Below are 26,376 nucleotides of genomic sequence, written 5' to 3' on the forward strand. Positions count from 1 at the left end.
ATTATAAAACGAATAAGCATTTTATCTAACCATAATAAAAATATTTATCATTGAATTGACTAACGGCATGTTTATTTCAAAATCGAAATGCAAAAGAAAAGACGACATATTGATGGATTCACTTTGTCAAGTATTAGAAATTATTATTTCAGGCTTATTTTCAACTCGGAGAACTCACGGAATTAAAAAAAAATAATAAAATTAAATGGCTAAAATGTTTTAGGAAAGCTTCATAAAAGCTTTGATGATCAAAATTTTACTGCATAATGATTTTATCGAGGCATAAAAATTTGGTCAATATGACGTTCATGCCAAATAGCCAGATTTAAGCTTTATAAGAGTTCTGGTGATGCATGGAAGATGTGTTGCTGACTATAATAAAGATAAAATTGTTACTTGGGCATAAAAATACCGGTATCTGAACTTTTCTTACACCGTGGTTGGGTTAAAAAAAATTTCGTTTGTTTTGATTCAGATGATTTTTGCACTAATACCCTTTTGACTCTGAAGATCTCAATTAATTAAGTACTAGCTGATACCTTGCTAACTTCGTTTCGCCAACAACAGAAAACAGGTGATCAGGTTGGAAGTTATTGTTTGAATCTTCATATTACTCACACTGATAAAAAATACCTTCGCTGTAAGAGTATCCTTATTGATAAGGAATGAACCCAACCAAATAAACGATATAACAGTTTTTTTCATGTCCCTTTATTCAATTCACACGTTGACCCGTTTAATTTTCACGACATTGCCCCAAAAACCGCTGATGGCTCATCTATCTAGTTCATGTACGGGTTCATGTATCGATCTCACTTTTGCAACATATAAACATCAAGCCATACACTGTCAATAAATGCAAAAGACGGTGATCTGGAAAAAAAATTTATAAAAGAATAAGATGAAAAAAAGAAAAAGGGATCAAGTATCCCCATTCTCCCCTATAGATAGATAATAGGTTGGAGGCATCAAACTAGTTTAAATCTATAGCCAGAAAAGTACACGAACTTCCTGATTTTTAATTTAACGTTGACATTGGCCATGGCAATGTAGATTACTTCTATTTAACATAACTGTTAAGCTCCCTCAAGCAACTTACCGTCTTTCTTTTAATATATAAGAACTTAAAGTAAACTCTTCAATCCCGACACAATGAATCCATCCAATTGATGCTGGCGTCGAAGGTTGGGTCATTTCCATTATACTTCAATCGTTTCAATACGCATTTAACCTACACCTTCGCCACTTGAGTCAACATTTATAAATTACGGCATCCCTCCCCGGATAAGTCGCTACCGAAGCACGTAACACTCTGTCTTCGCCACGTGACGCTTCGCTTCGCTTTAATGCAGTGCGTTGTCTCTGTTGTGTTTTATTTTATATTTGTTAATCTTTATTTTTATTTTTCATTAAAGCATCTCAAGTCAGCTGGAATCCTCTGTTTCTCTTAATGACGATGACGAGCCGTTCTGCGCATCACCAGGAGGTGCCCACAAGGAAGAAGACTTGCGACGTCCACAACAAGCGACGAACCCGCGTTTTTTTTTGGTTTTCGACAACCACAAATGAGCTCCCCAATGTTGTTGCTATTGATGCTGATTTGCGTGGGGATTACACAAAAATAAATACCAAACGAAACGAAATTTGCAACCCACTGACGACTGCATGGTGCATGGCGAAGTTGCCATCATCATCGGTGAATGATAAAAAGGCACTTCAAGGGAACCTGGCAAGACTGTTCAACATCTTTCGTGCAACTGCAAATGTCGGCTACCGGATTCCACCCCGGAAACCTGATTATGCCCACCAAAAGCAGAAAGCAGGGTGCAGAGTGCAGTGGAGAAGCTGCGCCGAGATATGGGATGAAAAACAAAAATTGTTTAAATTAAACACGAATGAATAAACATTGTCCAGTTTTTATTTTTATGCCCGATTGCTGTTTTCCTCCTTACGGGTACCGGACATTTCATCGGCAAGTGACAAAAAATCCAGTTTCGCCAAACCGTGGAGGATGGCATGGAATGCCGTCTTCTGGTGCTGGTTTCTGGAAAAAAAGGAAGGGAAAGTCCTCTCCACACAGGAGACAAGAACAAGAAGGCACTACACTAAAAACGAATAAAGAGCGTGCGACATAGCGCGACAGGTGACTCGCCGGGGCAATTTACTTGATTTGCATATTAAATTGAATTACAGTATGTGTCGCTCCGTGTGCGTGCTTCTTGGTCTGGTGCCAAGTGCGAAGTGGTAGCAAAAATTTGTCTCTTTAGCAATTGTGTTTGCATGTGCTGCATTTTGTTGTTAATGAAAAAAAAAAAACGCAAACGCAGCTCAAGATCGATGTGAATGGGAGAGCGTTTTGATTGAATCAGGTCAGTAGGAGATTTTAAATTTAAATTTTCTTTCGAAACTCAATAAAACAAATAAAAAATAAAAAATTGAAATTTAGAAAAAAAATCTTATACGAAATTGATATTCGGCATCTTTTGTGTGTAAGAGTGAATTTCAATATTATAGGGTATCCCATTATGTTTAAGAACAATTTTGGTACAACCCTGCTCATTCCAGAAGAGGTTCATACAGCTGTTTTCTGCTGGATGTGGCTGCTTTCAGTTGTACTTAAAAATCTTTGTATCGTAAACTCCAGTTTAAATGGTTTTCATGCAAATAAAAAGCGTTTAAATTTGGTGACCCACAAAAATCAACTAAAAGAGTAAACCAGGAAAACTGAAAACTTTTCTTAATGCTAAAAGGCTTTCAAGTGCATGAGATGTTGAGTTCTGGTGTCATTTTGAATATTAAAGGTATCCATTTGAATTTTTGGGAATGAAGCATTTAAAAAAAAATTAAAACCCCAAATAGAAAAAAAATAAATAACAAAACTAAACACGACTTAAAAATATTTTGTAATATTTGTAAATTTTTTGTCAATTGTAAACATTTCTTTTAGTCCGTCATTGACATTTTTGTCCTTAATTTAATATCTTTTTTGTCATTTCAAGATATTTTATGTCAAATTTTGTGATTTTTGTCATTCGATGTTTTTTTTTGTCATTTAACATCACTTTTTGTCGTTTTTTGACACATTTGTATTTTTTTTGTAAATATTTGTCATTTTTGTTTTTTGTCTTGTTTGTCACTATTTGTGATTTTTGATTAGCGATTTTTTTTTTCATTTTTGCCATTTTTGCCATTTTTGTCAATTTTGTCATTTTTGTCATCTTTGTCATTTTTGTCATTTTTGTCATTTTTGTCATTTTTGTCATTTTTGTCATTTTTGTCATTTTTGTCATTTTTGTCATTTTTGTCATTTTTGTCATTTTTGTCATTTTTGTCATTTTTGTCATTTTTGTCATTTTTGTCATTTTTGTCATTTTTGTCATTTTTGTCATTTTTGTCATTTTTGTCATTTTTGTCATTTTTGTCATTTTTGTCATTTTTGTCATTTTTGTCATTTTTGTCATTTTTGTCATTTTTGTCATTTTTGTCATTTTTGTCATTTTTGTCATTTTTGTCATTTTTGTCATTTTTGTCATTTTTGTCATTTTTGTCATTTTTGTCATTTTTGTCATTTTTGTCATTTTTGTCATTTTTGTCATTTTTGTCATTTTTGTCATTTTTGTCAATTTTGTCATTTTTGTCATTTTTGTCATTTTTGTCATATTTGTCATTTTTGTCATTTTTGTCATTTTTGTCATTTTTGTCATTTTTGTCATTTTTGTCATTTTTGTCATTTTTGTCATTTTTGTCATTTTTGTCATTTTTGTCATTTTTGTCATTTTTGTCATTTTTGTCATTTTTGTCATTTTTGTCATTTTTGTCATTTTTGTCATTTTTGTTATTTTATCTAATTTTTCTTGTCAATTTTTGTCATTTCGTTCATTTTTTTTTTCAAATTTAGTTATTTTCGGCAATAATCGACAAGTTTTAGAAAATTTTGGTTAGACTTTCAATAAAAAAAAACAAAATTTTCGAAAATTTCAAAATTTTTCAAGCATTTGTCAAAAAATCACTAAAATTATACAATTTAATTCAAATTTTCAAAAATTCACGAAAATTTACAAAAATTCACGAAAATTAACAAAAATTCACGTATTTACCAAACTTTACAAAATTTTAAATTTTTTTTTTAAAATGTACTAATTTTTACAAACGTTTTAAAAAAATGACAAGATATGACAAAAAATGGAAAAAATTGACAATACTTGACAATAATTGACAGAATTTGACATGATATTTTGTCAGTTTTTGTCAGTTTTCTCATTTTTTGTTACCTTCTGTCAGTTTTTGTCAATTTTTGTAATTTTTTTCAATTTCCGTAAATTTTTGTCATTTTTCGTCGATTCTTGTCATATTATGTCAATTTTGTCAATTTTTGTAAATTTATGCAAAATGTTGTATATTTTCGTTTATTTTTGTCAAATTTTGTAAATTTTATAAGCTTTGTATTTTTTTGAAAGTTTTTGTCGTTTTTGTAAATTTATGTATATTTTTGTTAGTTTTTGTAAATTTTTGTGAAATTTTGTAAATTTTTCTTAAATTGTGATCATTTTTTGTTGTTTTTTTCAATTTTTTTCTTTCGTTGTTTTGGTTTTTTCAATTTTTGTTCTTTTCTTAGTTTGATTCTCAAACTGTTGAAGCTTAAACTTATTCTCAGAATCATAATAACCGAACCTTTTAAAGTTGATTGCTTAGCAAGTGCAACAAGTGCTTTAGGGCTAACCGCAAAATTCAATCTGGCACCTGGCCAACAGCAACGTACATTTCATTCGTTAAATTCGGAGGACATCCAGCCAATAAATAACCGCTCCTATAAATTTGTTCCTCCGTTAAATCTCATCAAGCATGAACTCTGTCTGGGGTGCCACGAACATTTCAACATTGAAATGGACCTCACCTGTACATAAATTTTCAGCAGGTCAGTTTAGTTAAGAACATGCTGCTGCCACCCAGAGGCTCAAAAAATTCCTCAACGCCACGCCACGCCACGTTATGCCACTTTTAGCACACGAGATGTGAGATGTTCTTTCACCCTGATTCTCATTTCGTTTCGAGGTGACACCTCTCCTCTAACTGTGTTTCTCGGCCACACGACGCGTCAAGGTAGGTAACTGATCCCTCATTTTGCGTGTGGTTTGTATCTGGGGCGGCTCCTCAGAGACTCGGAGATTCAGAGGGAAGCAGGGAAGGTAAAATTCCTTTAAATGAATTACTCGCTCAAAAAAAAAAAAAAAAGGTTTCCAAAAGTCCAACAAACAACCGGTGCGACATCGACTCTGAATCTGAAGCTGCTGCTGCTGCTGGACGTTGACGAATGCGACAACCAACGACGACGATGTAGTTATAAGCGCGTAAGCCTTACTCAATGACAGCGCTAAATCCACTTAAACTGAGTGATGGTGGTGGCACAACACTTGAGTACCTTATGGGACCCGTTGGGTGCGTTGCCAATACGTCACCTCGACTTCATTGAGGTCGTTCTTCCCCAGCATCACTTCCGCCACACCCAGTGACGACTGCATCACCTTCGCTCGGTCAGGCGAGGTCGAGAATGCAGTGCAACTTACTGACCAGAAATGTGTCATTTTAACGCCGTTCTGCTCGCCTTCTGAAGCGAGGGACACCTTTCTTTCAAAGCTTTGAGTTAGTTATTTCATGTCATTTTACTATAAAATAAATTGTGCTTTCACAAAAAAAAAAAATTGAACATTGGTTGGCATAAGACCAAAAAGTGTAATCAGAATTTGTAAACAAAACAGAAATACATCAATTCAGCAATTTTCAAGCAAAGTAATCCTCTCACTATATTTAATAGAATACAGTTAACAGTTTACAAAACAGTGTCGAAAATTGCTACTTTTCGAAACTGTTTTGATTTGGAAGGAAAAAAATAAAATCTGTTTCTTCAGGTTGAAAAACTTGTTTCTGAACGGTTTTTTGCAGTACATATTTGATTTCATGCGTTTTTGCTGAATCAAAAGGCTGCAGTAAAATTTTCAATAAACATTGAGATTCTTATCACGACTTTGGTTTCAGTACAAAAACTAATTGAAAATCTAATTGTGTAGTGAAACATTTTAACGCAATGTGATTTTGGAAAATACGATTACTATTGTTTCTGAGTAATATGTATTTTTCGAGAATTTATTTATGAAGGGTTAGTTGCCCTAATTTAGACCCTCTAAGCGATGATTTTTTATTATTATTTATAGTTTTATGTATAGTACATGATCTTATCTGCAAGTTCTAATGGGAACTTTCAACATAGGTTTCGCCGTTATTGAAAGATTTTCAATGATATATATGATCAAAATTTCCATCTTTGAACCTACTGTTTCTATTTCGGTACTGAATCGGTTCCTTTCATTGGACCTAGAACTGAAATTCCATTAAAAAGTATGATTTTCTTCAAATAAATAAACAAATTCATTAAAAATGTGATCTTCAATAATTTTTTTTTATTATAGTCGTTTTTCCATCTTTGGCATTCGCGACTTTATATCAACGTTGCAGTTGGCGAACAGTTATTGAAAATCTTATCTGGTACAACTGTGTTCGATGTTTACTCTTGGGCTCGAACTCGCGGACATCGACTCAGGAGGCAACGAACTTGCCAACTGAGCTATACCTCAAGCCCTCTTCAATCAAATGTTATCATAAAAATGTATGACAGCTATTTAACTATTCAAAACACTTCAATCTCTAATATGAATATCTCAAACACTTTCACTCCCAATCAACTCCATCGGCAGAACAATAGCTGAAACTTTTTTGTGTTTACTGACTTGTAGATTATTTGCGTAAAGCTGACACAAAATGTTATGAATGTTCAATATTGGTTTTGAATTATGCCCCGATTAAAAATTCGCACACTTGTCGATTTGTTGGTATTACAACAAAGTTTTGGTGATGTCACGTCTAAACGTGGAGCATCAAAGTCGAAAGTCACCTTTTATTGGACCCTTTTCAAATTGTCCGGGGTTTCCATTAATGTTCATTTATTTTAGGAAAAATAGGTAGTATGGTCCATATTATTCACAGTGAAAGTAATTTCCCTTTAAACTTTGACTTGGACAGTAGAAAAACATGATTTTTCCTTGTTCACTCTAGTTTCTCAAAACGCGCACTATTAATTGAGCTGTCTGATTTACCACTGATGAGAAGGAACGTTTTTAAAAACGTTTGAAATTTTAACAGAGAGATCTTTTTTGGCAAAAAGCGGTATAAGAAGAATAAGAACTCATTGTCTGCATAGGAGTATTTATATCCTATGCTAGCAAAATGAATTATTTAAAATTCAAGGCTTTTAAGAACTAAAGTAGGCTCTAGGTCCAAAGTAGGAGCACTCAGCTTATGTAAACTTTTGTTTTTAATTTAAATAAACTGATCATTTCCGGTGGAATGAATTTTTGGCTTTCTTGGATGTTGACGCTAAATTTGGAATCAAAAGTCTGGTAGTCAGAAAAACAAAAAAGTGCGGGATCTGCTCGACTTTGTTGACGTTTCTTAAACATAAAAATTCAAATTGATTTTCAAAAGTTGGTAGTTATTGCGTCTAACTGTGGAAGGTTTTGAGGTATATTGTTCATAAATAAATGCCTTTAATTTATTTTAAATTTATCCATAAAAAACAGACAATTTATAACCATTTTTTTCAATTCATGTTTCGTAATTTGAAATATACAGCTTCAGAAGTGTATTTAAAAAATAATGAAACACGTTGTTTTGTGAATAACTTTTGAATGTTTGGGTGGAAATTTAAGAAATTTTTTAGTTTTTAGCCACTTATTGTGTCAATCGTGATGTAAAATTTATTTTTTGCAGCTTCCACAGATCGTCAGCCATCTCAGTCGATTTCAAAATCGTTTTCCTTGTTTATCTCCCGAACATCCAGGCAAGACTTGCCAACGAAAATTGTATTGCTGATATCTTGCCAGGAACCTGCTGGAGATTTGATTTGACTGTCCATGAAGATTTTTTTTTTTTTTCAAAATATCTTACGCTCGCGGTTTAAATATTAAGATTCAGCTACACGAACAAGTGAGATTTCTTTTATAATCATCACTTTCCGAATCGAAATTTTTGGGCAGCGCTAGATGAAACCACTACCTGTGCTTGATAAACTCTTTATATTCATGGATTCCATCATTCACACCAACAAGGTTGCCGAAAAAAATCTATGTTTTTGGCAAAAAAATCTCGAATTCTATGATTTGCACCTAAAATTTGGTGACGGTTTTCTGTTATGCTTCAGTTTATTGGGAAATCATATGAAACATCAATTTGTTGGAAACTTTCCACAGTTTTAATAAAAAAAAATCACATTACTTTGTTTTCATTTTTTTTTTAACTAGAGTCAGAAATAAAAAGTTAAAAGTGACATAAAAATTCATATCTTTAGAAATCTCATAAAAAGTTAGAAAATCTGTGAAATCCATGTAAATTTAAAAAATTCTTTGATCTATGACACAGATTCTGTAACGAAATTTTGCTCAAAATTCTGTGAAAATACAATTTTTTCTGTATTTTCGGCAACCTTGCTAACCAAGGCTATATTAAAGAGGGAGGGGGTAATCGCCTCGGGCCTTAGTTCAGGGGGGGCGCCAAGGAAAAAACTCATCATAGAAATTGAGAAAAGGAAATCGGGAATAGAGAATATGAAATAGTGCGTAAAATATGCAAGCTAAGCGAACCCCGTGAAAAAAATATTGAATAGTTTCACTCTTAAATAAGTTGAGCCCCCCTAGAGTAAGCATTGCAAAATTTTTACAGCTTGAGGAGGGCTGAACAAATTTGGACAATTTTTTTATTCAAAACCAGAGAAAATCTTGGCCTTTGCTTTTAAGTTTTTCCACTCAAAATCCAGACAAATCGCAGCAGAATCTAGCAATTAAAAAAACTTTAATTTTTCTTTTTGTTATTATAACAGGTCAGCAGTGTTGTCGCATTTCAAACTACCAAATAAAAACAATTGGAGCCCAAATTGAATTTTCCATTTTTTTTATTTGGAATAATCCTACAAAATAAAAAAAATAATATTTTGAAATTAATTTTTACGGCCTTATCGGTGAATGTTATGTTCTCATAGTTAGAACATTTCAAGAATTGAAAATCATACATGGATAGAAATAGATTAGAAGAAAATAACAGGTGTTGAAAATGAGAGGGTAGAAATTTTGAAGAAGCATTTTCACCACATACTTTACTTTTGTTCAATCACGGATCAACTATTTTGAAATGTTAGAATCGCACAGGGTAGAGTCTAACACAACACAATAGTTGATCTTGCGTGGTTCGCACCGCGAAACTTGCAGTGCGAACGTTCGCACCTCTTTAACTTTAATCTTTAAGATTATTCGTAATAAATTTTCATAAATTGACAATTTATGGATTGGTTCATGTTTGGTAAAAAAAACCAAAAAACTTCAATACACATACCGCAATTTTATCCGGGTAATATCCAGGTGAATGCCGGTTATTATTTTTTATAAACCATGAATGGATCCTTAAGATTGTTGAATATATGCAAACATATTTTACTTTCATGTACAAAATGAGTCACAAGCGTATCCATGATGTTAAATTTTCATATAGAAATTCAGCTTCTGCCGTCTCCAAGATTCAAATTCAGGGTATTTAGGTGAAATTTTAAGAGATCTCAAGTTCTTCATTAAAGGTATTTAACTCATTTGAATTTATTTCTGATTTTTCTAGTATTTATTCTGAATTTTGGTTCTCAAATGTTACTTTTCCAATATTCAGAAGAACTATTTCACACATTTATTTAATTTAATATTTGATTTGATGAGAATCTTATTCTTGGTTTAAAATTACAATCTGTGCTGCTATTTAAACATTTCAAAACTCTTGATTTCTACAATAAAATTAAAAAAATATTCTGTAACTAAGAATCACCCGTATTACAAAAAAAAGTCCTAAATAAGCAAACAAACTTCTAACACATTACATTGACACGATTTTTTATGCTCTGAAGATAAGAAATTTAAAAACACCTAGGGATAACCAATTCAAAATGTGCAATTCTCGCCTTTTCCTGATTGTTACTTTGATTTTTAATATTGTAGGTATTAGAATTTCAATTGTAATTTGAGTCACATATCTCCATTTGAAATAATGAAATCAATTTGATACACTGATTTTAAGTTCTAAATAAATTCTGATTTTATAATTTTAATTTTACTCTTGAGTTCTCATACATATCTGTGTATCCATGGAATTTGAGTTCAAGTATGTTGTTTTTTTTTATTTTGGATTCTTAACCGGAGATTTTTACGTTACTTCCCAATTTCTATAAGAGAAATACTGATTCTGCTTTCAATGAAGCAGATATGACCAATGATTCAATGGAAACATTTCAGTATCTACCTTCGAGTTTTTTTTCTAATATATTCTAATAATTTTTAGTTGATGATAAATTATTAACTCTTCCGCAATGTATGCACGTGCTATATTAAAAACACTAGTTCACTGCATTTTTTAACAATGTAAGTTGAAGATCACTTTCAATGTGAAATCGGGCACTGAATCCGAAAATGAAATTTTCAAAAATCTCAAGATTCCTTGTAATTCAACCACGTTAAATGAAAACTAGAAACGCTCACTGAAGAAGGTAGTAAGTTGCTATCGAAATATCGGTATCTGCACTTTTCATTTACCGTGGTTGAACTAAAAGGAACCTTTCGATTGCTTTGATTCAGTTAAACCATTCAAAGAAATCAGCTCAGAACACAATAGAGAAAATATCTCAGTTGAACAAATTTTAAGTTATGCTTCAAATATGAAATTTGGAAAACTAAAAAATGTACTTGTACTCAAATTCAAATATCTCTACCTGCATAACACAAATTAGAAATATCATTTTTGAATATTAAAGGTGAATTAATTTGCTATCGATCATCTGAACTTCATTTTTGCTTATGATCGACAATATTGTTGATATTAGTGACTTTTTGAAAGAAAAAATCATAAAAACGCTGCTTTTTTTTTGAAAAATTTTGTTTAAGCGAAAGTTTTAAACTCGAAGGAAACATTTAAGAAATCTGACTTTCTTTTGTACTTAAATTTTATTTCAATACATACATTTAAAGGTGATATTTATCCAAATCGCTTAAACATTGAAGAAGTTAGGGTTACTTTACCATAACAGTAATTTTTGCATTTTTTGAATAATTTAACGGACCGCGGCGTACTTATCATACTATATTATTTATTTTTATTATTTATTTACATAGTATTCCATCTCACGACATAACTTGCTAACTAACTAACTAACCACCTCGCTCGTTGCGCCCCTGCTCGTCTTGTTCCTACCGGATTCGTGGCGAACACCTGTTTTGCAGGACAGTCATCCGGCATTCTCGCAACATGTCTCGCCCAGCGTATCCGGCCAGCTTTCACCACCTTCTGGATACTGGGTTTGCCGTAGAGTCGCGCGAGCTCGTGGTTCATCCTTCGCCTCCACACTCCGTTCTCCTGTACGCCGCCAAAGATGGTTCTTAACACTCGTCGCTCGAATGCTCCGAGTGTACGCAGGTCCTCCTCGAGCAATATCCATGTCTCGTGCCCGTAGAGAACAACCGGTCCAATGAGCGTCATATACAGGTTACACTTCGTGCGAGGGCTAAGTCTTCTCGACCGCAGTTGCTTGTGGAGTCCATAGTAGGCACGACTTCCGCTGATAATTCGCCTCCGGATCTCACGGCTGGTGTCATTGTCTGCGGTAACCAGTGAGCCGAGATAGACAAAGTCTTCGACTATCTCCAGCTCGTCACCGTCGATCGTGACCTTGTTATTACTGGACAAGCGGGTTCGGTCGGTCTCGGATCCGCAGGCCAGCATGTACTTCGTCTTGGACGTATTAATCATCAACCCAATTCTTCCTGCTTCGCGTTTCAGTTTGCGGTAGATCTCCTCCACCGCCGCAGATGATCTGCCGACTATACCAATGTCATCGGCAAAGCAGATAAGTTGACTGGATCTGTTGAAAATCGTGCCCCGCATTTCGCCCACCGCTCGTCGAATAACACCTTCTAGCGCCACGTTGAACATCATGCAGGATAGACCATCACCTTGTCGAAGCCCCCTGCGCGATTCGAATGAACTCGACAATTCACCCGAAATCCGCACACAGCACTGCGTTCCATCCATCGTCGCCTTGATCAGTCTGATCAGCTTCCCGGAAAAGCCGTTCTCGTCCATGATTTTCCATAGCTCGTTACGGTCGATCGTGTCGTTTGCAGCTTTGAAGTCGATGAATAGATGGTGCGTAGGGACTTGGTGTTCCCAGCATTTTTGGAGGATTTGCCGTAATGTGAATATCTGGTCCGTCGTTGACCGTCCCTCCATGAAGCCGGCCTGATGACTTCCTCGAATCTGTTTGCTTGTGGCGTTAGGCGGCGAAGTAGGATTCGGGACAACACTTTGTAGGCGGCATTAAGGACAGTGATCGCTCGGTAGTTCTTGCAGTCCAATTTTTCGCCCTTCTTGTATATGGGGCCCCAGATCCGGACCATCAACCAGTGTAGGCAATCGGCCAACTTGTCCGGGCCCATTTTGATGAGTTCAGCTGCGATGCCATCCTTCCCAGCCGACTTGTTTCTATTCAGCTGGCGAATGGCTTCCTTAACTTCACTCATCGTTGGGAGTGGCTCCTCTTCGTCGTTGGCTACGCCGGCGATGTACCTTCCCCCACCGTCTTGATCTCCTGCATGTGCGCCGTTCAGGTGTTTATCGAAGTGCTGCTTCCACCTTTTGATCACCTCACGATTGTCCGTCAGGATACCCCCGTCCTTATCCCGGCACATTTCGGCTTGCGGCACGAAGCCTTTGCGGGATGCGTTGAGTTTCTGATAGTACTTTCGTGTTTCTTGGGAACGATGCAGCTGCTCCAGATCCTCGAGCTCCTCCTCCTCCAGGCGGCGCTTTTTCTCCTGGAAAATTTGGACTCGCTGCCCAGACAACCATTTGGTGGGTATTTCGAATTTGCAACGCTAATATACATGCAAATATACCTGTAAACATATCGTATATAAGAAAGCAAAACCAGTATATACTTATCATTTTGGAGGCCATATAGGTACATTAGCAAACATATTCTTGATTTGGATTGTATTAAATTACGATTTGCACGACTTGTCATGCGTCATTTACGACTACCCTGATTCTTTTTGGAATATACTATGACAATTTACATCATCATATAGATGATTGAGGTTGTAATATACGACATTTTTCGTAACAATATGGAAAGTTTGACGACTTATTTGGTCGTCTTTTGCGACTTGAGTGCAGGGCTCTCATTTTCCGTCAGTTGAATAAAAATAAGATTATTTTTTTTTATACTTTAAACCAATCAGTTTATTCATCCATAAAAATAATAAAAATAAGAGTATTTCAAAGAAATGCGTTTTTTGCTGTCAAATTCAAGTGTATATCGTACAAATTTATTATTTGCCTGATTGCTGATTTTATTGTAAGTACCTGGACTTGATCCTCTGACCATACGATCTGCAGCTCATGATGGTTCCTCGACGCTATCTGGAATATATAAATTCAAGGGGATTTTCTTCAAAGGCATTAAACCAAAAGCAAATCGTATATTTCTATAACTTAAATCTTTTAAATCGTAGAACACGTCATCGATGATCTAAAAATAGACCAACATTTTGAAGCCTCCTTTAATTCGATTCCAATCATCGATGTCCCATTATCATAAACGATTTCATTGAACTTTTTTGTATTCTTTTACGATTGCCAGCAAATACGTTTTACGAAAATCAGATATGCGAATTAATTTGCAAATGTATACGATTGCATGCACATTATTACGAATCAATGCAGTTATATACGTTTTTTATTTCGAATTATTTTATGCATAGCACGACAAAATCTCTCACTCACGGCTGATCACCGTATATCGGTCGTTCCACGGATTTTTTGCGAATTGTCGTACACAAAGGTCGAGTTCATATGTAAATAAATACAAGTCTCTCTTCTTGTCTTAACAAAATTATGCAATGCTTTTAAATACAATAAAGAATATGCATGGACCGCACATTGTAGGTGCAGATATACGAAAATGAGTATAAATAACATTCTATACGATGTAATCTGTAAAAGAAAATACGACTTCTGGTTGTCTGGGTGCCTCTTCCGCTGTCGGTGATTTTCCACATTTCGACGGGTGCCTCTTTGCACTACTGCCGCCCGCGCGGAATTTTCTTCGTCCATCACTCTCCTACACTCCTCGTCGAACCAGTCGTTCCGTCGAGATCGCTCCACATTACCGATGACGTTCTCCGCAGCACTGTTGATGGCTGTTTTGATGGTATTATCAAACTATAGGAAGAATTAAACATGGCAAATCTCACTCGCTCTAAGTTAAAATAAATAATTAGTTTACCAGAAGGTCACATGCCAAATTTCAGGATTATCTGACCATGGGGAGGAATTGCTAGAGTCTCAAACGTAAATATGACTTTAAGGTATTTTTCTCGGGAGAAATAAAAAATACTGGTTTTTCACAAATAACTTTTTTCTTAACTAGCCGATTGCTTTTCATGAGTAACTTTGTTAAAGCATATTTCACTTGAGGACTCACTTATTCACAAAACAAAGTGTTGCATATTTATTCGCATGCACTCCTTAAACCTGGCAATGGTTTCTTTTGATTCAATATTTATCGATTACAATTTTCAAGCTTTTCCAAACCCAATAGCTTGATCAAGCATAGTGTCGCTTATTTGTCAACTGTTATGCCCAATGCCGGAAGTGGTTGAACTTGACTGTTTATTCTTGTGACCCATGTGGTGTTAAAATATGCCCTCCAATTAATATTATGAGATTTATACGATCTCTCAACATACAAATGTAGAACCTGTAAATTTTCCAGCTAAGCCAAACACGACTGAGCTAGAGCTAAGAATTTCAGCGGTGTAGTGCTACTGCATCCGTGAGGTCACGTTTGTTTACTGCCGCTGCTGCTGTTGTTGAATCCTACTAACTGTGGGCTCATATTTCTCCTAAAACATGGATCATCTCGCTCGCAAACCTCCCTGAACTGCATAAAACAGGTAGCCCTTCATGCCATAAATCGGTTAAGAGAACCAAGACCAACCACCGCCGATTCATAACTCATCTCAGAGTTCGTCCATCCGTTCGTTCGTTCGTTCTTTATCTTCCAGGAGGTGCCGCACATCAAAGACCTTGACAGAGAACGACCCAACAAGTACCTCGGAATTCCCTGAACTTCCAACAACTCTAAGATGGGCCCCAGAAGGTAAGGTTTGCTGATAGCGGAACAAGTAAGTCAACAAACGGCAGCCTCGTATGGTAGCCGGGTTATGCCTAGGCGATTAATTTTAGTCATAATTTCGTGCCACCGTGTTGATGAAGTCTTGGAAATTGAGACCCTCTCAGGGTTTAAGGCTTCCTTGGGCAGCAGTATGCTACTCGAAGGTGGGGAAAGAAAAGGGGATCAACTTGTTGCCACTGTTCATATTTTTCGGAATATTCCGAAAAAGGTTTTTTTTTCTTATGAAGAAAAACACCTTCTCATCATCCTATTCACATTGGTTCAAGAATTGAAGGACTCTCAGAAATAGAAGAATCATTTTTGCAATAGATAAGTTTGGAGAAAAAAAGTGCAAAAATCGAATCTATCGGATGTGTTGAGTTGCCATGTATTCATTCCATTCATTTTTTTAAATCATTTTAAAATCAGTTGAAGCCAAGATATGTGAACAATAACGCACATATCTCATTAAAAGAATCTTGTAACAATTACGCTAGCGCTGTTGCTACTGAAAACAAGCACACTCTAGGTAGCTTTTGAAGATTTCCACTCAACTGCCGACTTAAGAGTCCTCAACGGCTAGAGACTTATTTTTCCTATGAAGCCGAAGTTTTATATTAAACAAACGCGGATTTGGGCGTGTGTAAACACTTCTGGTCTCTCAAGCACTACTGGGTGGCATGAGCGAACAGGTTCCTATTCAATTCGGTAGCAGTGATTTCATCTGAATGAAACCGACGATGGGAGCTGTTCATACACCAGCCATGATGTTGTAATATCCTATAATCCGACCATTTTGCGTTTGTTCGAAACAGTGCCTTTCCTTTTTTCGCCCCAGCGAAGCATTTAAATCAAGCCACACCGTGCTGGTGTACAAAGTACCCTCCATTTCAACCAGAGAGACCATTAAAGTGAACCTTATTGTTTCATTCGTTTTACTTGGGTGCGGGTGGATTCGAAAGAAAGAAGGGTGAAGAATTCACTTTCTCGTGTCATCTTCAACTGAATCACATCGACTGTGGTGTGCCTATCGTTGTGGTTTGCGTTTGGGATCGGAAATAAAAATGGTTCACTTTTCTTCGTTTATTTTTTCGGAGACATCGATGACCTGTAACTGGATTGAATCACTTTCTTTTACGAGTAAATATACTACGTACCATCCATTCATCCAGATCGCAATCGTAGTGTGTGTACTGAAGGTAAGAAGTGAAGCGATTTTTTCCGAAGTCGTGATTTACTCTGGTACGGCCAAAAGACATCATTTGTGGTGCTATCACCACTTGAGACCTCATGAATTGAACGGTAATGAAATGCAAATTGATTTTTTAACAAACTTAAGTAACTTTACGCCATATAAATGATAAATGTTTTACAAGGAATAAAGCGTGGAGTTTCCTGCCAAACGCCTCATACAGGTTTTTTTTGTAAAAAATATCTATATATATAAAAATGAATTTCTGTCTGTCTGTCTGTCTTTCTGTCTGTTCCCTAAAGACTCGAAAACTACTGAACCGATTTGCGTGAAACTTGGCGTATAAGGGTACTGGAGGCCAGGGAAGGTTCCTTTAATAGTTTGAGAACCCTCCCTATTCCTGGAAGGGGGGAAGGGGTCGTTTATTTAAAAGTAATAAGTCTTCATAACTCGAGAACTGATCATGCTAATCATTCCAAACTTGGTACGGGTGGGAATTTGGGTACGAGGAATGTTTCTAAAAATATTTGGTACCCCTCCCTCCTTCAAGTGGGGAGATAGAAAGGGGGGAGGGGGCCTACTTTACAGTTTTGTACAGAACTGGAGAACTAATCAAGCTAATGGAACCAAATTTGGCATGGGAGGGTAATGGAATACGAGAAATGGTTCTATGATTATTTCAGACCCCTCCCTCCTTCCAGTGGAGATACAGGAAGAAAGGAGAGGAGGGGTTTTCATACCATTTTTATTGCATGACTTGAAAACTATTCGAGCAAATGAAACCAAATTTGGCTTGGAAGGATGTTTGGGTACGATAAATAGTTCTATGAATATTTGGTATCCCTCCCTCTTTCCAGTGAGGAAATAGAAAGTGGGGAGGGACCTCCTTTACAATTTTCAGTATAACTGGAAAACTAATCAAGCAAATGGAACCAAATTTGGCGTGGGAAGGTATTTGATTACGAGGAATGGGTCTATGGTAGTTTGAGAACCCTTCGTTCTTACAGTCGAAAAATCTTAAGTGTGGACGGTGCTCCCAAACAATTTGTTTCATCACACGGGAACTTACTCAGCAAATGGAACGAAATTTGGCTCCTGAGGGAATTTGTGCACAAGGAATGTTTCTGTGAATATTTGGTACTACTGCCTCTTTCCAGTGGAATGATTGGAAGGAGAGGGGGGGGGGGGGGGGTCCTTTATATTTTTTCGCACAACTCGAGAACAAATCGAGCAAATGGAAACAACTTTGGCATGGGAAAGCATTTGGATACGTGAAATGGTTTCCCTACGTGGATCGGCTTTATGCCCTAAATATTTATTTATTCTCTGATCCTTTTATGGTTTTCAGGTTTCTCAGGTATATGATGAAATCTGAGAAAAAAAGGCTAGGCACAATTTTCCCGTCTGTTTGGATAACGTGCCGCATTAAAGCTACCCCTTTTCTGATACCTGATAGGGAAGACGGCACAAACGATTGTTTTGCATTAATCAAGAACTTATCTAACAAATGGACCCAAATATGACTTGGGAACAAACATACAATCGAGCAAATGGAACAGAATTTAGCATGGGAGTGTATTTAAATACACGGAATGTTTGATCTAGATCTCCACCTTCCAGGTAGGTTGGATAGGTTGGAAGAGGGGCAAATTTTATACCATAACTTGACAACTAATAAAGCAAACGGAACCAAATTTCGCATGAGAAGGTATTCGAACACAAGAAACGTTTTTCTAATGGTTTAACATCCATCCCTCCATTCAGTGGAACGATAAAAAGTGGGAAGTGGGTTACTCATACATTTTTTTAATATTTCTATAACTAATCGAGAAAATGAAACCAAATTTGCATGTTAGCATATTTGTGTACAGGCAATGTTTTTTCGATGGTTTGAGACCTCCTTATCTTATATATAAAGTGGAGAGAGGGTCATTAATTTTTTGAATATCTCGAGAAATTATAGAGAAGGAGCCATAAATGACATGGGATCGTATTTGTATACAAGAAGGGTTTTTTCTGTTGTTATGAGACCCCCCTTCCTTCCATTAGGGATATAGGAATTGGCAAGGGGGTCACTCTCACAATTTGTATAATAATTCGAGAACAAATGGGTGAAATAAATGTCCTTTGACGTTATTTTGATTTATAAAATGTTCTATGAAAGTTTGAGACCCCCTCTATATTAAAAAAAGGACAGCGAAGATCCATATATAACCAAAATATTTTGGCATAAGTTATAAACTTATGAAGCAAAAAGATCCAGAGTCATGAAAAGGATTGAAACACGGATTTAAAAAAAATTATGAAGTTTTTAAAATCAAAAGGTTGCAATTTTACTTCGGCGAAACACAATAATTTTTTAATTTAATATAAAATTTTGTGCAAAAAAATGAAAAGTTGAACAACTAGGAACCACAAATTTAAATAAATTTTGGCATGTGTAGCAAAGCACACCGGGTCAGCTAGTACTATATAAAATCTAAAACTGTAAAAAGGTTGTAGGGGAGGAGAGGGCTATATGCGCCTATTAAGCAGAACTCTGATTTAATCAAATATCACATCGAATATGTATACAAAAACTATATACACGTGTGCAGGCATCTATTTTCTATACATCTGAGTAATTTTTATGTTCAAATTTTCTTCTGTTTCCAAGAAAACGATTTTATTGTAAGTGTTGTCTAAAATGCCGAACCTCAAACCGTGCGGGCTAAATGCGCCTATTTGTGTTTTGAACAAAATTTCTGTGTTAAGGCAATATTTCCGTACAATTTCATTGAAACTGCTAGAAAGTAATAATTTCCGTACGACAAAGATGAAGTTTTATAAAAATCTTTGTATATTATAATTTTATGGAATAAAACAAAAATTAGGGTTGCCATACTATGGAGGCAGTTTATCCATGAGAAAAACTTTATCAAATCTGTTTTTTGATTTTCAATTCTCTCTTAAGATATTATTCAGAGCTTAGATTTGAAGGTTCAATGATAAAAATAATTTATTTATTCTATTTAACCTGTTATTTAAGGATAAAGGCATTTTACAAACATGATGGGGGCATACAAAAACACTCTTTTATTCCACTATATAATCATTATTAAACCTCCACAAAAGCTGAAATATGTTTAATTTCTTAAGTTCATTTGAGTTAGAATCAAAAACCATCCTTGTTTTTGTTTTTAGCTTCTGTACGTATAATTTTTTAAAGTCGAAATATCACATCAAAATGTATCAAAACCTTAAATGATTTTTTTTAATTTTTTTGAGTTTGTAAATTCATAAAATTCTTTCTTGCCTTATGTTCTAAGCGTTTCACCCTCAAAATGCATTGGTCAGATAACCTGTGTAGTCAGCCATTTCCTCAAACAGCCGTAGGGTCATTTAACCCGATAGGCCCATTTAGGAAACCTTTCCCTTATCTTACCAAAAAAGTTTTTACTAATTCGGATCCGTTTGTCTTTAGTTGATGATTTTTTGATACTGGGACCTGTAGCAACCGAAACTTCTGGAGCCGTTTGTCGCTTTTCACGTCTTTCCGATGTACGAAATATCCACAGCATTATCCCATTTGATACAGCGCACTCCACAATAAGTTCACAATATTCACATTCGCAGTTACAATTAGCAAGATTGCATGTTCAAATAATTGTGTTTATATTATTTTTCTTATACTTGGAAAAACACTTATTATTCAAAGCGCAAATGTCTATGTCCTTGAAAGGCAAAGCCTACCCTCCAAAGTTCAACGGAAAATTTTAGCTCGCTTGCTTCTCTTTTCTGAACCTTGTGATAGATAATTTCTACTGTAAATCAACCAACCAAAGTTGCTTAAAACACTCAAAAGTCTGCATTTTGTTTTCACTGCTTTTTAAAAAATTATCGTCATAAAATCTGTGCACAGTGGTGCAGATGGAGAGATAGACATTAGATTGCTGCCAGCTTTATATGGAAAATTTCAAATTCTTAAATTTTTACACCTCTCATAACTTTTATTGATTGTTTTTGCCAGAAATACAATGCTGCCAGAAATAGCAATAAAAAATTTGGAAGCGATCCATTCAGTTCTTGATTAGCGCAACGAGTTTTAATTTTGTATGGAAATTTGTATCAGAAAACGAAATTTTTCATTTAAAAATCTCCAGATATGAACTGAATGTTCCAAAAAATTTTTCTTTGGATGAAAAATATTCCTTGATTCCTGCAATACAATTCATGTGAACAAAGCGCACACCTAACTTGTACCTCAGAAAAGTTATTCGATGTTATACAAAAATAAAAATTCTAAATTATTTTTTTAATTTTAGCGTATTTGTCTGCTTTTTTGAAAGCTGGGTAACCGTAGGATGGAAAAAAAAATTCAAAAAACTGCATTCATTGCAAGAGAATTTATGGATTTATATAACCTTTGCAAAAATATGTCATGCAATTATTAACAGCTCTATCAAGCAAAGTCTGCCATTTTTATATACTTTTCAATGGATTCAGATTTTTTGTTTTAAATTGGTTATAAGTTTTTTCATGAAATTATCAGCTGCTTGTAATGTTTGCATATAATAAAGCTTAAGAATAGTCAAAACCAAAAATTAAAGACCGACTTCATTTCAAGCTAATTTGAATTTTGTGAATGATTTAATGTGATTTAATGATTTCATCTTCCATACAAATTTCCATACAAAATTGAAACGCGTTGCGCTAACTCAGGAATCAAGCAAATAATCTTAAATTTTACACTGATGCTTGGTGACCTAAAAGACATCGAAAAAACATATGGGAGCAAAAAGTCATTTTTTTTTGCAGCGGTCGAATAGACACTTTATGTCTTCAATAAAACTGCTTAATTTAACAAGGAGCATATTTTAACATAAAAATTTTTGTGAGGGGTCCACCTATAGCTAGATAAAACTATTATTATTCAAATAAGGGCTTTGATGTCTTTTATTTATCTGACACGTTGTTGGCTCGATAAAATAATTGACTGTCTTGGAAACAAAGTTGTAACAAGCAAGGATCTACAATCGTTTCACACATTATGATGGTTTTAGAAGTTTCTGAAGCGTTTTAGAAACCATTTAGTGAATATTATTAGCAATTTTGAAGACTCGTCCATCAAAAAGTGTACATTTTTGCCACACCACCTTTATGTGGTTATGTTTTATGATAAGCGGAAATATTTTCATTTAAAATAAGGTGGGATATCGGTGGAATTAACAGAGTTTTGAATGATTGAAAATACATTCTATTCTATGAATATTGTTTATTTTTCTAAGAAAAAGAACGTTGATAATATTTAATATTTTATTGAATGTTGTATTTTTTGTTCTATATATTTTAAATTTTTAAACTTAATTGAAATTGAATTTTTAAAACCATACATTCAAAAAATACATAAAAAAATACTGATTCCAATATGTCAATCGTTAGAATAAATATAATTTGAACTTCATGAAGCCATATTTTCAAAGCAATTGTTTTTTTTCCCAAATGTATGTTATAGATTCAATTGATCCCTGGAGTTTTAATAACTTTTTTCTTCTGCTGAACAGATGTAGATGATTGCTTACCACGAGAAAACTAATATTTATACAAAAACTATTATTTATCTAATAATGCCTGATAAAAACTACTCTTAAAAGTGCTTTATCTAAAAATAAGAGAAATGCACATTTAAGTATGCGATGATTATAGGGTAGAGGATAAACTTTTAGAATTATTTTTGTCTGACACTTATAAACTGTGAGTTGAGAACTTGTACGGCCAACATAGTCAATAGACCTTTTTCCTTTAGATTTTGGTTGATTTTTGAAAAGGGTTAGGGCACCTTGAAAAAAGAATCAAGTCTGTTTTAACATAAAAAATATAAAAAAAAAAAAATTCGTTGCATGAAATTGCTTCTAGCTCATCTACGGGATCATGTGTCGTTCTAACTTTTGGAGCATATAAACTTGAAATTACACGCTATCTGCAAATGCTAAAGAGTTGCTTTGTTTTTTCAAAAAAGATATGATCAAAATTAAAAAATGGAATTGATTATTCCCATTCTCCTCTACCGAATTAGATGATTCTTATCCAATATTGAATGATTTTATGGAGAAACATGCCATATAGTGGTCTTCGACCACTATATAAATATGTATTTTGTGGTGCATAAAATCTTCTTCATGTAAATATAAGTCTCTTGTCCATCCGAGATTTGAAGAGACTAATTTCTTTTTAGCTCCACTTAAAGATCGGATGATTTTCAAAATGTTGAAAGACATCAAGTCACTTGTCGCTTCTAGGGCGTTTATCAGAAAAAAATAATTTCCAGTGAAGCCAAGCCAAGCCTGTTGAAGTTACTGGTTAAAAATCGAATTAGATGAAAATCGGATTTTAAGTAAGATACCTTTTGAATTATTGTCAAGAACAAAAATGATTCTTAATCTTAAGCAAACCACCATCTCACACACGTATCAGTACGGCCAGACAATTTTAGAAAATTTATTTTTAATTTGTAACCGTGAAGGATAAGAGGAAAAAGATACAAAATTGCTTTAAATTTTATTTTCCTTCAAATCACATCAGCAGACTAAAAAATCAAAAATTTTCAAATAGGAATCGAGTTTTTTTATTTGATTTAGCAAATAATGTGAATAAACCCGGGCAAACTGAGAGGTTTTTTACAATATTTGGATGTCGTGGTCAGATTTGACTTAAATATTTTAAATTCGATTATTTATGGGCAATCCCCAAGAGAATCGACGATAAAAAATCCGAAAAGTTATACGTATAAACCTTAGATGTTTTCCTTAAACTTTAAGTTGTAGGTGATGATTTAGATTTTTCAAAAATTATCTCAAATATTTAAACATTTCGAAATATTTCATTAGTCTGTTATTACATTAAATTTAAAATAAATAGTCGGCCTATCTGGCCTATTCGACCAGAAATTTAGCTCAACTACTCGATTTAACGGTTTTCGGGTGGCAATGTAGCATTATCTATATATTTAAAATAATGGTTTAGACTCAATGATCAACTTGTTTAGATACCGCAACTTAATTTTACTTCAAAGAAGAAAATTTATTGACGTTTTTTTTCAATTATGTTTTTTTCAAGTCTGCCCTAACGGAAATTTCAACGAAATATGTAAGTAAATTTTAAAATAGTAAATTTTATAACAGCTGTAATCATATCCATCGGATATTCTAAAAATTGAAAAAAATAAAAAAAATTTAAATCATATTATCTCTGGTACTTAAATATCTTGGCAAGATAGCATTCGGAATCCTTGAATGAATGAAGGAAATTAAATAGATTGAAAATCAGTTACAAGCTTTCATGCAAGTTTGCATATCAAATTTGTCACGATTCTTCAATTTTATATTCTAGCTTTGTCATTTTTGTAAAAAAATTTGAAATGAAATAATATCAGAAGCAGCTTTGAAAAAATCGCTAAAAAATATAAAAGGTTTTTCGCATGACATAAAGAAGATTCTGAGTCTGTGGAAAGATTTTGATGCTAAATTTCACATTAAAAATGATCTTCAGTTTACTTGGTTAAAAAATGCTGTAAACTATGTTACAGTTAATTATTTCATTCATTATATTGATACGATAAGAGCGCATTTGGCAAACATTTTATTTTTACCCATTCCCCTCATAAAGAAACTCATTCGTGAATGCACAAATATGAAACTTTTTCTCGGAGTGCTAAAAATCAAAAAACACTGAGATAAGACACAGCAAAGAATTTCGAATTGACTTTGAGTGGATTTCGCTAAGCATGTAGAATGCCAAAATCAAAACAAACCAAAAGAACTGAATAGTTGGCAGCAGTGCTTTGCCAGCTAGTTTCCGGAAGAAAAGTGAACGACGCGGAAGTAAAAAGTGCGCTAGCTGTCGGAAAACGCCGTCGCCAATTCCTGAAATTCGGGAACGCAAGAAAACAGCAGGAACCGACAGGTAAGGCAGAAATTTTCTCTGCTAGCAAACCGCCTCCTAAATACGTGTTTTGTTCAGGCTCGCTCCACCGTTTGGCCGCTACCACAAACTCTTCCGGGTAGGACGACTGCCGAAACGGCAAAGAGGCTTTGGGCCACAAACAAGTCAGAATTGTGAGTATCCACAAAACAATTTGTAAAACCAATTATCGACAGAAAACGTCTTCCCAAGCAGGCCTATTCGTAAAGTCGCCAGCAGTACCTCCTCTGCTCTGCAGGCACTTGGAAAAGCACGAGGTTGAATCGAAGGACAAACTTCTAAGCAAGCCCGGAGAGGTAAGCGAAAACTCACAAACTCAGCTTACAGCATACAAATAAGGCAGACGTTTTTTGCAGATTTGCGGTAGCAATCGGCCAACTCGAAAGAGCCACGCAGACCCGGAAATTGCCTGCCGAAAGGAAAAGGAAAATTGCACACAAGGGGTCGGAGACGTGAGTACTTTTTCTATCATCATTATGCCACGTCTGACCGACGCTTTCCCCCCGACAGGACCCCTTTTTTATATATCCTTCTGGTACATTCCCGTTTGTTCATCCTGGTGCACTTTTCTTGCACATTTTGACCACCGTCACTGACAATCGGTTGGGGCGTGTATCGACACGTGCCACATCATTTGTTTTCCCCTGGGAGGAGCAAATTGCTTCAGTCCCGAGAGGCATTTTCGCGGAGCCGCGGCCGGAGCAAACTGGTTGGTCTCCACGGCGGAAAATCGTCGACTCGGCCTATTGGTACCGGACAGTCGTGTCAACAGCTGCAGCAGGAGCTTTTCGTGGATCCGCGCAGGATCAAAGGCCCGGAACTCATCGTTTGGACAGTCGATGACAAAGCGGTTCGATTCATTGTCGACAACATACTGGGGGAACCGAACCGCTGGGAGCATTTGCGAATGCATCGGTGCACCCGAAGACGATCGTGGGCGAGAGTTTGTCGCCAGGAAAACGACAATGAAAATTTCCATGCACCAGATCACGAAAAGGAAATTCGTCGCTTCGAAGAATCTGAGGCACGGGTGCAAGATCGCGACCGGATCGTGTTGTGCATGCCAGTGAGGAGTAAGGTGGTGGGCACGAAATTGCAGCGCAGTGCCACAGCTGCGCGAGAATCTTGCGCATGTGTAGGTGAGGAGCCATCTTATTGGAAATTAGTTTGTGCGAATCGAGAACAAATTTGCGGAGTGGATTCGCGATCACATCGAGCGCTGAGTGCGGCACGGGTGAGGTCATCCGAAGCGTGTCGCACAGTCCGGAAGGTTAAGAACGGATTCGAGCAGGAATTGCGCAAATCACCCAGGAGATTGGGTTGCGCAAACAGAACGAGTTTACCAGGCAGAATGAAAGCCTCAAGGAGGCCAAAAGGATCGTCGAGCATTGTGTAGCATGTAGCCACGTAAGTCGACCACTCAAAAATATTTATGGGGGATAATAAAATGGGTTCAATCCAATTGCAACAACATTAAAGTTGCCCAGAATATGTTTGCTTCTATTTTTCTGATTTTTGCGCTTTGTGATTTCAACCACACCAAGCCTTTGTCACAAATGGCGCCCAACTAAATCGAACCTAATTAGTTGTGCTTGTTCGATAAATTTATGATGAGCTAGTCACAAATATCGTTAGTTTTGTGTATGCTTATGATTATGATGATTATTATTAATATTCAGTAATTATCATTAATATTAGTTGAAATTATTATCGCTCTTTTTGAAAATATCGTATCGTTCGTCGTAAGTTTTGTTTTGTAACACACTTATACTGGTCGTTTGATCCACTATAATGAATTCTCGAATAGAATTATTGCAACTCAATGACGAGGAAATATCATACGAATTGGCCTTGCGCCATGCAACAAATCTAGCCCCTGGCACCAGACGTGCGAAGGTGGTCAAATTAAAGGCAC

General features: G+C 35.4%; 1 protein-coding gene across 1 annotated transcript; it reads left to right on the forward strand.

Annotated features, from left to right (window-relative positions):
- Positions 1 to 1,456: 1,456 nt before the first annotated feature.
- On the forward strand, positions 1,457 to 25,943 carry LOC129741513 (uncharacterized). The gene is made up of 7 exons (XM_055733254.1): positions 1,457 to 1,824; positions 15,201 to 15,295; positions 24,308 to 24,443; positions 24,501 to 24,595; positions 24,657 to 24,757; positions 24,818 to 24,913; positions 24,972 to 25,943. Exons 1-7 carry the CDS (start codon positions 1,457 to 1,459, stop codon positions 25,302 to 25,304), a joined length of 1,224 nt encoding a protein of 407 aa, XP_055589229.1. The 3' UTR covers positions 25,305 to 25,943.
- The last annotated feature ends 433 nt before the right edge of the window (positions 25,944 to 26,376 follow it).

The sequence above is a fragment of the Uranotaenia lowii genome, chromosome 2, assembly GCF_029784155.1.
Source record: "Uranotaenia lowii strain MFRU-FL chromosome 2, ASM2978415v1, whole genome shotgun sequence".
Lineage (NCBI taxonomy): Eukaryota > Metazoa > Arthropoda > Insecta > Diptera > Culicidae > Uranotaenia > Uranotaenia lowii.